Here is a 14,483-nt window from a genome sequence, read left to right on the forward strand (position 1 = left end):
TTGGGTTTTTAAAAAAAAATACAACAACAAAAATTAACCCCTAAAAAAATGCACAGACAGCAAAAAAAAGTGCAGCTGTGCTACTGCCAGTGATTTATAGTGATCACTGGCAAGCTAGGGGTTAATGGCTCTGAAAAGAGCCTTTGGATTTTAAATTTTTTAACAAATAAAAGAAATAAATCTCTCTCTGCTAAAATACAGGTCTCTCTCTCTCTCCAACAAAATAGCAAGTGAGGAGAGGGAGGGAGATCCACACTGATCAGAGTCAATATTTACAAATATTGACCTGATCAGACAAATGGGAGATTTTATTATTATTTTTTTTTTTTTCTAAGAAGGCTCAGATTGGGTGACCCTAGCTTGCCCCTATGGTGAGACAGGCTAGGGACACCCCCAGAGGCCCCATGATGCACCGGGCATCGCCATTTTGGAAGCCTCATGGGGGAGGGGGGGGGGGCTATATGTGGGGGCTTTTTTATTTTATATTTTAATTTTTTTTTTGCCCATTTTTTATTTTATTAATACACTAAGTGCCTCGACCCACCGAGGCACTTAGCACACTAGCAGAGCATCGGAAGCGTGTCCGATCGCTTCCGATGCTCTGCTGCACTGCCGGGCTCCACGTGGAGCAAAACCGGAAGTGATCACTCAAGGGGGAGTGATCAATCCGGTCCCCGGCACTCCGTAACAGCACTGCAGGGATGCCTAGACATCGAGGCATCCCTGCAGTACTGTAATAGTGCCTGGAAGCGATCTTGATCGCTTCCAGCACTCACTTTAGCCGAGGACGTGCAGGGTACGTCGTCAGGCGTTAACTGCCTTTTTTTTTCAGACGTACCCTGCACGTCCTCGGTCACTAAGGGGTTAAGATTTCCCATATCATATAATCTTAAGTGGTGGCAGCTAGATATTATAGTTAGTTTAGTGTGGGTGGCATTAAAGGGAGTTTGGGGTATTTCTTTTATGTCTAGTACAGACTAAAGAGTGTTGTTAACCCTTGCACCCACTGAACTAAATCACAAGCTTGCCTGGCGTGGCTAGATTGTGACATACTAGTGACAGTAGAAGGGGTCTGATAACCCTTTCTGTGCCAAATAAGTGACTGGCGAAGGGTTGGATAACCCTGGTAGTTGCGAATTGGTGGGCAGCAGTGTAGATAATTTTTTTATTAGATTTTAGTGCTCGTGGATTTGCTAGTGTGAAAATCCCGCTACTAAAAGGAATTGTTTCTTACAATTTCCAAAGGCTAAAACGCAGTGCATTATATAGGCACACATTGCAAACAGTCCCCTTCCCTATACTTTTTGTTTTCTATTTTATTTTTACTATGCAGTTATACCAGCAGCAGACTAAAGAGATGCTGGCACTGTTATGCCAGGAGCGTGATATTCCAACCCATGGAAAGAACAAAGATGGACTAATACAAGCTCTTTTTGAATATGATAACAGCCAAGCCACCCCAGATGAAGTCTCATGAGAGGTGGCTGCAGCTGGGGGCAGCAATTCATCAGGATCTGAGGATCCATTGGACTGTTATTTGCAAACTGCTCTGAAACATATGGGCTCAGTGGATGCAAGTTTGTGCATGGAACTGATTACAAAATTTTATGAGAGAGAGTCTCTGGCAGCTGAAAGACAGGCTGCTGAATGACAGGCTGAGAGAGAGTATCAGCTACGGCTTGTACGGTTGGAGAGAGGGATGGTTTCACCTGTTGTTAGTGAACCTAGAGACCCACCTGTTCCCCCGCGGTGCGTGCAAAAAATGTTCCCACTCTGGAGAAAAATTTCTGCGTAGCTTTGAGAAAGTTTGCAGACAGTTCCAGCTGCCCAGGGAGCAGGGAGCAGTGGGCCAAGTACCTTACCCCTGGCCTGAAAGGTCCTGCACTGGAGGCTTTTGCTGAACTACCCCCAGAGTATGATCATGACTATGATTCCATCAAAGCTGCACTGCAGAGGAGATATAATCTTACTCCTGAGGTGTACAGGAAGAAATTCTGTTCTCTGCAGAAAAGTATGTCAGAGAGCTATACTGCAGCTGTTGGAAACCCGATGACAGCCTTTAAACAGTGGGTCAGAGGGCTAAAGGTTGCCACTATGGAGGAGCTGGAAGATCTGATAGTGAAAGAGCAATTTTTGCAGCTGTACCCAGCAGAAGTTCAAGAATGGGTTTTGGATCGTAAACCCATAACAACATTGGAAGCTGGTGAGCTGGCTGATTTTTACACAGCCAACAGGTCACCAGGGAATGGGAGAAAATCCTTTGCTAAGGGGGCATCCACCTGGAAAGGAGCTGCTGCACGACCCCCCTTCACAAAACCTGCTGTACCTTTGTCTAGTGTGTCTGCTCTTTCTGGGTAAGGAGGGGTGAGTGCTGCACCTGGACAGGGGGATACCTGCAGGTGTTTTGCTTGCAACAAAGTGGGCCACATCAGCTCCACTTGCCCAGAGAAGATTAACTTGGTGCAATCAGCTGGAGGGGGTAATCCCTCAGGAGTACCCGCATCTGTTTTGTTTGTTACGCGTCCAGAGGAAAGCAACCAAGAGAACTTGCAACCTGTGCTCGTCGGAACTAAGGTAACACTTGGGCTTCAGGACACAGGCGCAGCAGTGACTCTTGTGCGTCCAGGGCTGGTGAGCTCTAAGGAGATTATTCCTGGCAGGACTGTAGCAGTTAAAGGGATTTGGGGAATGAAACTTGCAGTGCCTATGGCACGGATATATCTTGATTGGGGAGCGGGGAAAGGTTTAAGAAATGTGGGGGTATCTGAAAATATTCCTAATGATGTTTTACTGGGTACTGATCTGGGTAGATTGTTATCTCTTTATGTGCCTGACAATGCTACATGTGACCTAGTGACATTAGTTGAAGACCCTTATGTGAAAAGGGCTGTGTGTAAAAATACTCAGAGACATTCTGACCAGGAGGAGGACAGAGTGCATGTGTGCAAATTGCTGTGCCTGAACTGGGGGTGTCTGTGCTGAGATGTGAACCTGTAAGAGGAGAGACTGACTGGGGAGAATTATGGATAGATGGTGTGCGTCTTCCTGTGATTAGACCAGCAGTATCTGCAGAATTAAAGTTACCTGTACAGCGTGAAACTGACGGGGGAGAAAGGCAGATAGACTGTGTGGGTCTGTCTGTGCCTGAACAGAGTCTAACTGTACAGGAAGAAAACTGTCTGTGAGAGGAGGCAGATGAGTGGGGAGTGTCTGTCTGTGATTGAATCAGTGGATTCTATAGAAGGAGGTGAGACTAACGGGGGAGAGAATGACTGGGTGACTGGGCCGCTGGATGATGTGTGCCAGTCTGTGCCAGGACCAATTGAGTCCCCTGTGAAAAGACAGGATATATGGGATAAATGGCAGAAGGAAGATGTGTGCTTGTCTGCACCAGTGTCAGAAGAATACCAACTTCTGTGTGAGGATGTAAAGTGGCAGACTGACTGTGAGAGAGAGTGGAGGGAGAATGTAGCCCCCCCCTATAACAGAAGCAGCAGAACCCCAGAGTGTGTGGGAGTGGAGGGTACAGGATACTCTTTGAGGGACCCCCAGAGTAAGTGTGAAAGATTGCGGGTGACAGAGACCCCAGTAACCTCAGATGTGAGCTATAAACAGACTGCACAGACTAGGGGACAGAGACTGACACAGACTGCAGACACAGGGGGGAGTACAGAGAAGTGTATTTACACAGCCCCACAGTGCCATTCAGCAGATACACTGATAGGTGTGCAGAATCGGAGTCCCCAGCAGGCACAGCAGCTAGGTCCCACAGTGGAGAAGAGGGGGGCAGTTAGTCAACCTCCTACCAACTCTAACACAGTGCAGGAGTACAGGAATTCTACTCCAGTGGGAGGGCAAGAGCCCTGGGTAGTTAAGCAGCAACTGACAGCACACAATATGTTCAGAGAGCACACAATATGTAGCAAGACCCAAGCCTTCACAGACACCTCTGTAACAGGGGATGATGTGATATTCAGGGATAATATGCAAGCCTTATTGGGGGAGGTACCTGCAAAACCCAGAGATGCCATATTCCCACAAAAACAGTTGCAGGATTTTACTGCCAGAGAGGGAGTGTATGAGATGGTGCAAAATCTTCTTGTACTAACACCCATGAGGCAGAACAAACTACAGGCTGCATGGGAGGGTCCCTGCCATATATTAAATCAGCTGGGTAGAGCAAATACTGTGTCATTTCTAAATGGAGGGCATCCTGATGACAAAACTGCTATGTGCAATTTGTCTGGCAATGGCGTTATCACCGCAAGGGGAAGCCCCCTTTGATACGCATCGGGAGTGGCTTGTAGCCACCCCCTTTTGCGTCTCTTATTGGGGGAGGTGTGACGAATACCTCATGTTTTAGCTGCTAAGGGGTTAATTCTCTTTAGCCTGTGAGCTAAAAAAAAAATTTTTCAAGAAGAATTGTGTCCTATGTTTGTTTGTGTTTTCTTTAAAGTGCCAGGAGCCTCATAAATAGTTTCTAGGGCCCATTCCACCAAAAGTTATTGTGTATGTATTGAGTCATAAAGCCAGTCAGGCTGTCAGCAGAGGGCATGATGCAAAACAGTGCCTCAGTCACAGAAACTGATAAGGTCAATAAAAGAAAGGACATTGGTATAAGGTATATCTGTGTTTAAAACTGTTATGACATTAAATGAAGGGAAATATGACAACCATGTCCTATTTGATATCAAATTGATTCAGCCAATGAAACTAAGAGAGTGCCTGCCTACTTATATGAAAATAGATTTACCTAGCAGAAATTATGTGTTCTATAATTTCAGGCAAAGACTTAGTTTATTGAAGGTCATAAAAGATAAGGGGTTTCTTAGCCCCGGCCCAGGGGGGTGTGGTCAGGTAACTTGATCTCTGGAAAATATGTATAAGAATCTTGTGTTTTAACAGTAAAATTGTTCATTCTACATGGGAGGCTGCTACAGCGTGAGTGACCATCTTCTCTTGACCATCTCCCTGGGGCAGACTTATAAGCTAGGAAAGTATTAGGTCTGTTATTTTCTTAATTTTATTTTAACCTGTTTGCTGTGTGTCATTTTATTTGTAACAACGTTTTATTAATAATGCATTGTGCATAATATTTTTGGCATAATAAATAATTCCTTTATTAAGTGCTGGCCTTTGTCTAATAATTGAACCACGTTACTGAAAGGACTGGAGTATTAGAACTGTATTTTTTAGGTTATTTTCTGCTAAATTGTATTTTAAGAGTTAATGTGTAAATCTGGGGTTTCCTTAAGATTTCCCATATCATATAATCTTAAGTGGTGGCAGCTAGATATTATAGTTAGTTTAGTGTCGGTGGCATTAAAGGGGAGTTTTGGACATTTCTTTTATGTCTAGTACAGACTAAAGAGTGTTGTTAACCCTTGCACCCACTGAACTAAATCACAAGCTTGCTTGGCGTGGCTAGATTGTGACATATTAGTGACAGTAGAAGAGGTCTGATAACCCTTTCTGTGCCAAATAAGTGACTGGTGTAGGGTTGGATAACCCTGGTCATCACAGTTTCTTTCATGATAGATCACACAATTTTAAACAACTTTCCAATTTACTTATAGTATCTAATTTGCTTAATTCTCTTGGTATTCTTTGTTAAATGAGCAGTAATGCAATACAGGGAGCTAGCTGAAAGCCAATGAGGTATAGATTTGCAGCCACCAATCAGCAGCTTTTGAGCCTACCTAGGTACACTTTTCAAGAAAGAATACAAAGAGAATGTAACAAATTAGATAATAGAAATAAAAGGGAATTGCTTGCGCTATCTAAAATATAAAATAAAATGTGGGTTTCATGTCTCTTTAATATTTGACAAGCAAATCACTTATGAAGCCCTGCCCTTGCTCTCATAAAACCAATTGTGTGAGCACAGGGCTTGCCAATCATCCCAGACAGATGTCAGTCCCAGGCAGTCCAGGATGTTTTAAATCTGCCACCTCTGAGGTGTCGGAGGGGTTAGGAAGCAGTGGTCTTATAACTCCTGCTTTTTAGCATGTGGTTGCAGGCTGGCATGAGTGAGACTGCACTGTAAAGGCTCTAAACCTGCATCTGCAGCTTCATAAATGGAGCATATAGCCTTTATATGCTATTGAGGAGGTTTCCATTTAATTTGCTCAATTTCAGGTATCTAAGAGATATGACCTATATGACATATATAAAAATTAAGTTTGCAGCAAATGCTAATTAATCTAAAATGTTTTCACTACCATTTAACTTACATCTGCTTCTAGTTTAATACACATTACGTTTCTGAAAACTATGATGCAAATTTGTTAAAGTAACACAGAAACTTTCAAAGGCATAATAAGAATTTGTAAAATCCACAATCTTAAATGTATACATAATCTAAATGAATTAAAATACAAAACAGAAAATGCAAAGCTTAAATGTAACAAAATTTAAGGGCGAAATCTGAAGTCTAAAGTAATATAAAATATAAAGCACCAAGTATAAATTTAAAAAACTCTTGTCATACAGTGCTTTATTGCACTGGGCATGTCTGTTTTACATACAGAAAATTAAGGAACGGTCCTTAGATTTGTATAGCTAAATTTGCCTTTCTGGAATCTTGTGAAAGAACTCTCAGCAGGAGGATCATTTTAGATCATCTCATCTAAAGAGAGCATTTTAGATTATCAGGGCCTTAGATAAGGCAAGCTGCAATGCAAAGGTAAATGCTTGTAGCACATTAGATCAGTCTACTCTCACTATTCCACTGTTTATACAAAGATTTTAGGCATATATTACACAATTATATTCAACAAAACAGTGAAAATGTCATTAGTTTTATGAGTGCACTTAAGTAGTTACCACGGTCAACATATTGAATCCAGCTCTTCCCAAAAGACTGCCCAGATCGGTGACTGCAGTAAAGGGAGACACATGTGGTGAAAATCCTCCTTCTCTTTCAATTTCTGCCAGTTGCAAAGCACAGCGAAGTTCATATAGTGTCTCCCCACCAAACATGGCTCCGATAAACACACCATCGGGTTTAAGTACTCTATGAATCTGCAAGACAACATCAGATAGACAGGTCAGACCAAGGTACAATGTTTCTCATTAAAAACTGTAAAAATGACAAAACACAGTTTATTAACTAAAAAAAACAAAGAATATAACATTTTGATAAGAATTTGAATTCCCCTTCAGAAATTATTACATGTTGATGACGTTATGCTATGGAGTAATGTTTGGTCCCGTGCACTGTTGAAAACATACCCAGAGTGCTACGTTACTGCAGCATAGTTGCCAACAGTTCCTGATTCCATGGACAGTCCCTAGATTTTGTTGTATGTCCCTGTTTTTTTTTTTTTGTCCCTGGAAATGTCCTTGGAAATGTCCCCTTAAGTAGATATGGAGGGCTGAAGCTGAGCTGGTGCATATGTGACACAAGTTAATGGGGAGGAGCTGCCCGTGAGGCTGAGCATGCAGCGAGTACTCTGCTTGATCACTGACGGCAGGTTTAGGCAGGTACTCCTTGCCGCCCCTTCTCTGAGTGATCGATGCCACCGATTAGAAGAAAAACACTTCCAAACAGCTCCTCCTCACTAGGTAAGGAGATGTGCTGTAAGTGTTTCTGTTGTAAAAGAGGTGGGATTACTTGCTACTCTACCGAGTGTAAAGCGGTTCCTGTGAGCTATTGAGCTTCTAAACCCTTTTTCTGCTGTGGGTATTAAGTTGCCTTCTGTGTCAATATTGTTGCTTTGGGTGACTTTTATTCTTTGAAATTGTGGAATAAATGTAGATTCCTGCTTTTTCAAATAAAGATACTAAGAGCATGAAGAAAAAAATGATAATAGGAGAAAATTAGAAAGTTGCTTAAAATTGCATGCTCTATCTGAATCATGAAATAAAAAAAACATAATTTATGTAAGAACTTACCTGATAAATTCATTTCTTTCATATTGGCAAGAGTCCATGAGCTAGTGACATATGGGATATACAATCCTACCAGGAGGGGCAAAGTATGCCAAACCTAAAAATGCCTATAAATACACCACTCACCACACCCACAATTCAGTTTAACGAATAGCCAAGCAGTGGGGTGATAAAGAAAGGAGTAGAAAGCATCAACAAAGGAAATTTGGAAATAATTGTGCATTATATAAAAAATCATAACCACCATAAAAAGGGTGGGCCTCATGGACTCTTGCCAATATGAAAGAAATGAATTTATCAGGTAAGTTCTTACATAAATTATGTTTTCTTTCATGTAATTGGCAAGAGTCCATGAGCTAGTGACATATGGGATATCAATACCCAAGATGTGGAGTCTTTCACTCAAGAGTCACTAGAGAGGGAGGGAATAAAAAATAAAAACAGCCATACTCTGCTGAAAAAATTAATCCACAACCCAAAAAATAAGTTTATTTCATTTTTGAAAGAAAAAAACTTAAATCAAAAGCAGAAGAATCAAACTGAAACAGCTGCCTAAAGAACTTTTCTACCAAAAACTGCTTCCGAAGAAGCAAATACATCAAAACGGTAGAATTTAGTAAATGTATGCAAAGAGGACCAAGTTGCCGCTTTGCAAATCTGATCAACTGAAGCTTCATTCTTAAAAGCCCACGAAGTAGAGACTGATCTAGTAGAATGAGCTGTAATTCTCTGAGGCGGGGCCTGACCCGACTCCAAATAAGCTTGATGAATCAAAAGTTTCAACCAAGAAGCCAAGGAAATAGCAGAAGCCTTCTGACCTTTCCTAGGACCAGAAAATAAAACAAATAGACTGAAAGTCTTCCTGAAATCTTTAGTAGCTTCCACATAATATTTCAAAGCTCTTACCACATCCAAAGAATGTAAGGATCTCTCCAAGAATTCTTAGGATTAGGACATAAGGAAGGGACAACAATTTCTCTACTAATGTTGTTTAGAATTCACAACCTTAGGTAAAAATTGAAAAGAAGTCCGCAAAACTGCCTTATCCTGATGAAAAATCAGAAAAGGAGACTCACAAGAAAGAGCAGATAGCTCAAAAACTCTTCTAGCAGAAGAGATAGCCAAAAGGAACAACACTTTCCAAGAAAGTAGTTTAATGTCCAAAGAATGCATAGGCTCAAACGGAGGAGCCTGTAAAAGCCTTCAGAACCAAATTAAAACTCCAAGGAGGAGAAATTGATTTAATGACAGGCTTAATACGAACTAAAGCCTGTACAAAACGGTGAATATCAGGAAGTATAGCAATCTTTCTGTGAAATAAAACAGAAAGAGCGGAGATTTGACCTTTCAAGGAACTTGAAGACAAACCCTTATCCAAACCATCCTGAAGGAATTGTAAAATTCTAGGAATTCTAAAAGAATGCCAGGAGAATTTATGAGAAGAACACATGAAATGTAAGTCTTCCAAACTCAATAATAAATCTTTCTAGAGACAGATTTACGAGCTTGTAACATAGTATTAATCACTGAGTCAGAGAAACCTCTATGACTTAGAACTAAGCGTTCAATTTCCATACCTTCAAATTTTAATGATTTGAGATCCTGATGGAAAAAACGGACCTTGAGATAGTAGGTCCCGGCCGTAACGGAAGTGGCCAAGGCGGGCAACTGGACATCCAAACCAGATCCGCATACCAAAACCTGTGTGGCCATGCTGGAGCCACCCAGCAAACACAAAAGACTGTTCCATGATGATTTTGGAGATCACTCTTGGAAGGAGAACTAGAGGCGGGAAGATGTAAGCAGGACGATAAACACCAAGGAAGTGTCAGTGCATCCACTGGTTTCCGCCTGAACATCCCTGGACCTGGACAGGTATCTGGGAAGTTTCTTGTTTAGATGAGAGGCCCATGAGATCTATCTCTGGAAGACCCCACATCTGAACAATCTGAGAAAACACATCCAGATTGAGAGACCACTCCCCTGGATGTAATGTCTGGCGGCTGAGATAATCCGCCTCCCCAATTGTCTACACCTGGGATATGCACCGCAGAGATTAGACAGGAGCTGGATTCCGCCCAAGCAAAGTATCTGAGATACTTCTTTCATAGCTTGGGGACTGTGAGTCCACCCTGATGATTGACATAAGCCACAGTTGTGATATTGTCTGTCTGAAAACAAATGAATGGTTCTCTCTTTAGCAGAGGCCAAAACTGAAGAGCCCTGAGAATTGCACGGAGTTCTAAAATATTTATTGGTAATCTCGCCTCTTGAGATTTCCAAACCCCTTGTGCTGTCAGAGATCCCCATCTCGCATCTGTTGAGATTACAGTCCAGGTTGGCTGAACAAAAGAAGCCCCTTGAACCAAACGATGGTGATCTATCCACCATGTCAGAGAATGTCTTACATTGGGATTCAAGGATATTAATTGTGATATCTTTGTATAATCCCTGCACCATAGATTCAGCATGCAAAGCTGTAGAGGTCTCATGTGAAAACGAGCAAAGGGGATCGCGTCCGATGCTGCAGTCATGAGACCTAAAACTTCCATGCACATAGCCACTGAAGGTGCCGGCATGCTACGACCAATTTTAAATGTCTCTTGTCTGTTAGAGACAGAGTCATGGACACTGAATCTATCTGGAAGCCTGAAAAGGTGACCCTTGTCTGAGGAATCAAGAAACTTTTTGGTAAATTGATCCTCCAACCATGTTTCCGAAGAAACAACACTAGTTGATTCGTGTGAGATTCTGCAGTATGTAAAGACTGAGCTAGTACCAATATATCGTCCAAATAGGAAACACTGCAATACCCTGTTCTCTGATTACAGATAATAGGGCACACAGAACCTTTGAAAAGATCCTTGGAGCTGTTGCTAGGCCAAATGGGAAGAGCAACAAATTGGTAATGCTTGTCTAGAAAAGAGAATCTCAGAAACTGATAGTGTTCTGGATGAATCGGAATATGAAGGTATGCATCCTGCAAGTCTATTGTGGACATATAATGTCCTTGCTGAACAAAAGGCAGAATAGTCCTTATAGTCACCATCATGAAAAGTTGGTACTCTTACATAACGATTCAAAATTTTCAGATCCAGAACTGGTCTGAATAAATTTTCTTTCTTTGGTACAATGAATAGGTTTGAATAAAACCCCAAACCTTGTTCCTGAGGAGGAACTGGCATGATTACCCCTGAAGACTCCAGGTCTGAAACACACTTCAGAAAAGCCTGAGCTTTTACTGGATTTACAGGGATGCGTGAGAGAAAAAAATCTTCTCACAGGAGGTCTTACTTTGAATCCTATTCGATACCCTTGAGAGACAATGCTCTGAATCCAATGATTTTGGACAGATTTTATCCAAAAATCCTTGAAAAATCTTAATCTGCCCCCCTACCAGCTGAGCTGGAATGAGGGCCGCACCTTCATGCGGACTTAGGTGCAGACTTTGGTTTCCTAAAATGGCTTGGATTTATTCCAATTTGAAGAAGGCTTCCAATTGGAAGCAGAATCCTTGGGAGGAGGATTGAGTTTTTGTTTCCTTATTCTGACGAAAGGAACAAAAACGGTTAGAAGCCTTAGATTTACCCTTAGGTTTTTTTATCCTGAGGCAGAAAAACTCTTTTCCTCCAGTGATAGTTGAAATAATAGAATCCAACTGAGAACCAAATAAATTATTACCTTGGAAAGAAAGAGATAGTAATCTAGATTTAGATGTTATATCAGCATTCCAAGATTTAAGCCACAAAGCTCTTCTAGCTAATACAGCTAAAGACATGGATCTAACATCAATTTTGATAATATCAAAAATGGCATCACAAATAAAATGATTAGCATGTAAGCGAGTAATGCCTGGATATGTCCAGGATCCACTTCTCGTTGCGCTAAATTCTCCAACCAAAAAGTTGAGGCAGCCGCAACATCAGCCAAAGGAATAGCAGGTCTGAGAAGATGACCTGAATATAAATAGGCCTTCCTTAGATAAGATTCAAGCTTCCTATCTAAAGGATCCTCAAAGGAAGTACTATCTTCCATAGGAATAGTGGTACGTTTAGCAAGAGTAGAAATAGCCCCATCAACTTTGGGGATTTTCTCCCAAAACTCTATAGATTTTGCTGGTAAAGGATACAATTAAATTAAAGGATACAATTAAACCTTGAAGAAGGAATAAAAGAAGTACCTGGCTTATTCCATTCCCTAGAAATCATATCAGAAATAGGAAAAACCTCTGGGGAAACCACAGGAGGTTTAAAAACAGCATTTAAACATTTATTAGACTGAACGTCAATAGGACTGTTTACCTCAATATCCAAAGTAATTAACACTTCTTTTAATAAAGAACGCATATACTCTATTTTAAATAAATAAGTAGATTTGTCAGTGTCAATGTCTGAGGAAGGATCTTCTGAATCAGATAGATCCTCATCAGAAGAGGATACATTATTATGTTGCTGGTCATTTGAAATTTCATCAGCTAAAGACCTTTTACGTTTATTAGAAGGTGGAAATGCAGACAAAGCCTTCAGAATAGAATCAGAAACAAATTCTTTAAAATTTACAGGTATATCATGTACATTAGAAGTTGAAGGAACTGCAACTGGCAATGTACTATTACTGATGAAAACACTATCTGCAAAAAAGTTTATCATGACAACTATTACAAATGACATTTGGTGGAATAATTTCTACACTTTTACAACAAATGCACTTAGCTTTGGTTGACCCGATGTCAGGCAGCAATGTTCCAGCAGAAACTTCTGAGACAGGATCAGATTGGGACATCTTGCTCAATGTAAGAGAAAAAACAACATATAAAGCAAAATTATCTATTTCCTTATATGACAGTTTCAGGAATGGGAAAAAAATGCAAAAGCATAGGCCTCTGATAGAGAAAAAAGCAAGAGGCAAACATCAATGGGGTATTGAAATAATGAAAAAAATTTTGGCGCCAAGTATGACGCACAACGTAACGTAAACTTTTTTGGTGGCAAAAATAACCGGAAATGACACACTCGTGAGACTAATGACGCCGCCGTGTGAAAGGTCTCTGCGTCACGTATGACGCCGGAAATGACGAAGTTGCGTCATAAACGTATTTTTTCGCGCCAAAAAATAATTTTTGTGCCAAGAATGACGCAATAAAGTTTATCATTTGACGCACCCGTGGGCCTAATACGCGCAATAGCAAGAAGTAGTCAATTGAAAAAAAAGACTAAACCCCAGGTAAGAAATACATTTCTTCATAAAATGTTTAAATTCCCCAAATATGAAACTGACAGGCTGCTGAAGGAAATACATGAACCTGACTCATGGCAAATTATAAGTACAATACATATATTTAGAACTTTATATAAATGCATAAAGTGCCAAACCATAGCTGGGGTGTCTTAAATAAAAAACATACTTACCAAAAGACACCCATCCACATATAGCAGATAGCCAAACCAGTACTAAAACAGTTATTAGTAGAGCTAATGGTATATGAGAGTATATCGTCGATCTGAAAAGGGAGGTAGGAGATGAATCTCTACGACCGATAACAGAGAACCTATGAAATAGGACCCGTTAGGGAAATCATTGTATTCAAATAAGTGATACTCCCTTCATGTCCCTCTGACATTCGCTGTACTCTAGAGAGGAATCGGGCCTTCAACAATGCTGAGAAGCGCATATCAACGTAGAAATCTTAGCACAAACTTACTTCACCACCTCCATAGGAGGCAAAAGTTTGTAAAACTGAATTGTGGGTGTGGGTGAGGGGTGTATTTATAGGCATTTTGAGGTTTGGGAAACTTTGCCCCTCCTGGTAGGATTGTATATCCCATATGTCACTAGCTTATGGACTCTTGCCAATTACATGAAAGAAATATGCGTCAGTATCCTTTATCTACAAGCAAGTTGCAACTATTGGATACAAATTTCCTCTTACATTGAGTCCTGTTGTAGCACAGCAGAGAGACTATAGGTTTGGAATTTGGAGACCAGGGTTCAATCCTCAGAAGCAAGTTGCAACTATTGGATTAGATACACTTACTTAAGAATCTATAGAAGTGTCCTACTTATATCAGAGGCATTTAAAGGTTCACAAGGACTTTATGTGCACAGTTTTATTTTCACATTGTTTTTTCATTTCAACACTGAATAATACATCTGCATATAACTCTCAGGCTAATCTTTGCTTTTGAATATGTTGTATCTAACATTTATTTACCCATTCCCTTTAATAAATACATAACTCATAGTATTATCATTGACACATCTTTACACTTGTGCTCTACAAAGTTCACAGGAGCCTTCAGACTAATTGTGTTCAATAACAATAGTCTGGGAATTCTAATTAAAGAAACATGAAAGTTCAAATTAAACTTTCATGATTCCGATATTGAATGCAGTTTTAAACAACTTTCCAATTCACTTCCATTATCAAATAAGCACAATCTTTTTATATGCACACTTTCTGAGGCACCAACTCCTACTGAGTATGTGCAAGAGTTCACAGTATATACATACTGTATATGCATTTGTGATTGACTGATGATTGTCACATACAGAGGAAAAGAAAACGACTACTCATTTGAAATTCAGACTAT

At 40.6% G+C, this 14,483-nt stretch overlaps 1 protein-coding gene across 1 annotated transcript in view; it reads right to left on the minus strand.

Moving 5' to 3' along the window:
- Positions 1-14,483, minus strand: part of NDUFAF5 (NADH:ubiquinone oxidoreductase complex assembly factor 5) — a 162,349-nt gene that overhangs the window by 87,961 nt on the left and 59,905 nt on the right. Inside the window, exon 7 of the mRNA XM_053712132.1 lies at positions 6,826-7,023. Within this exon, the coding sequence (XP_053568107.1) occupies positions 6,826-7,023 (198 nt within the window). The remainder of the gene's footprint in view (positions 1-6,825; positions 7,024-14,483) is intronic.

This window comes from Bombina bombina, chromosome 4 (genome assembly GCF_027579735.1).
Source record: "Bombina bombina isolate aBomBom1 chromosome 4, aBomBom1.pri, whole genome shotgun sequence".
NCBI lineage: Eukaryota > Metazoa > Chordata > Amphibia > Anura > Bombinatoridae > Bombina > Bombina bombina.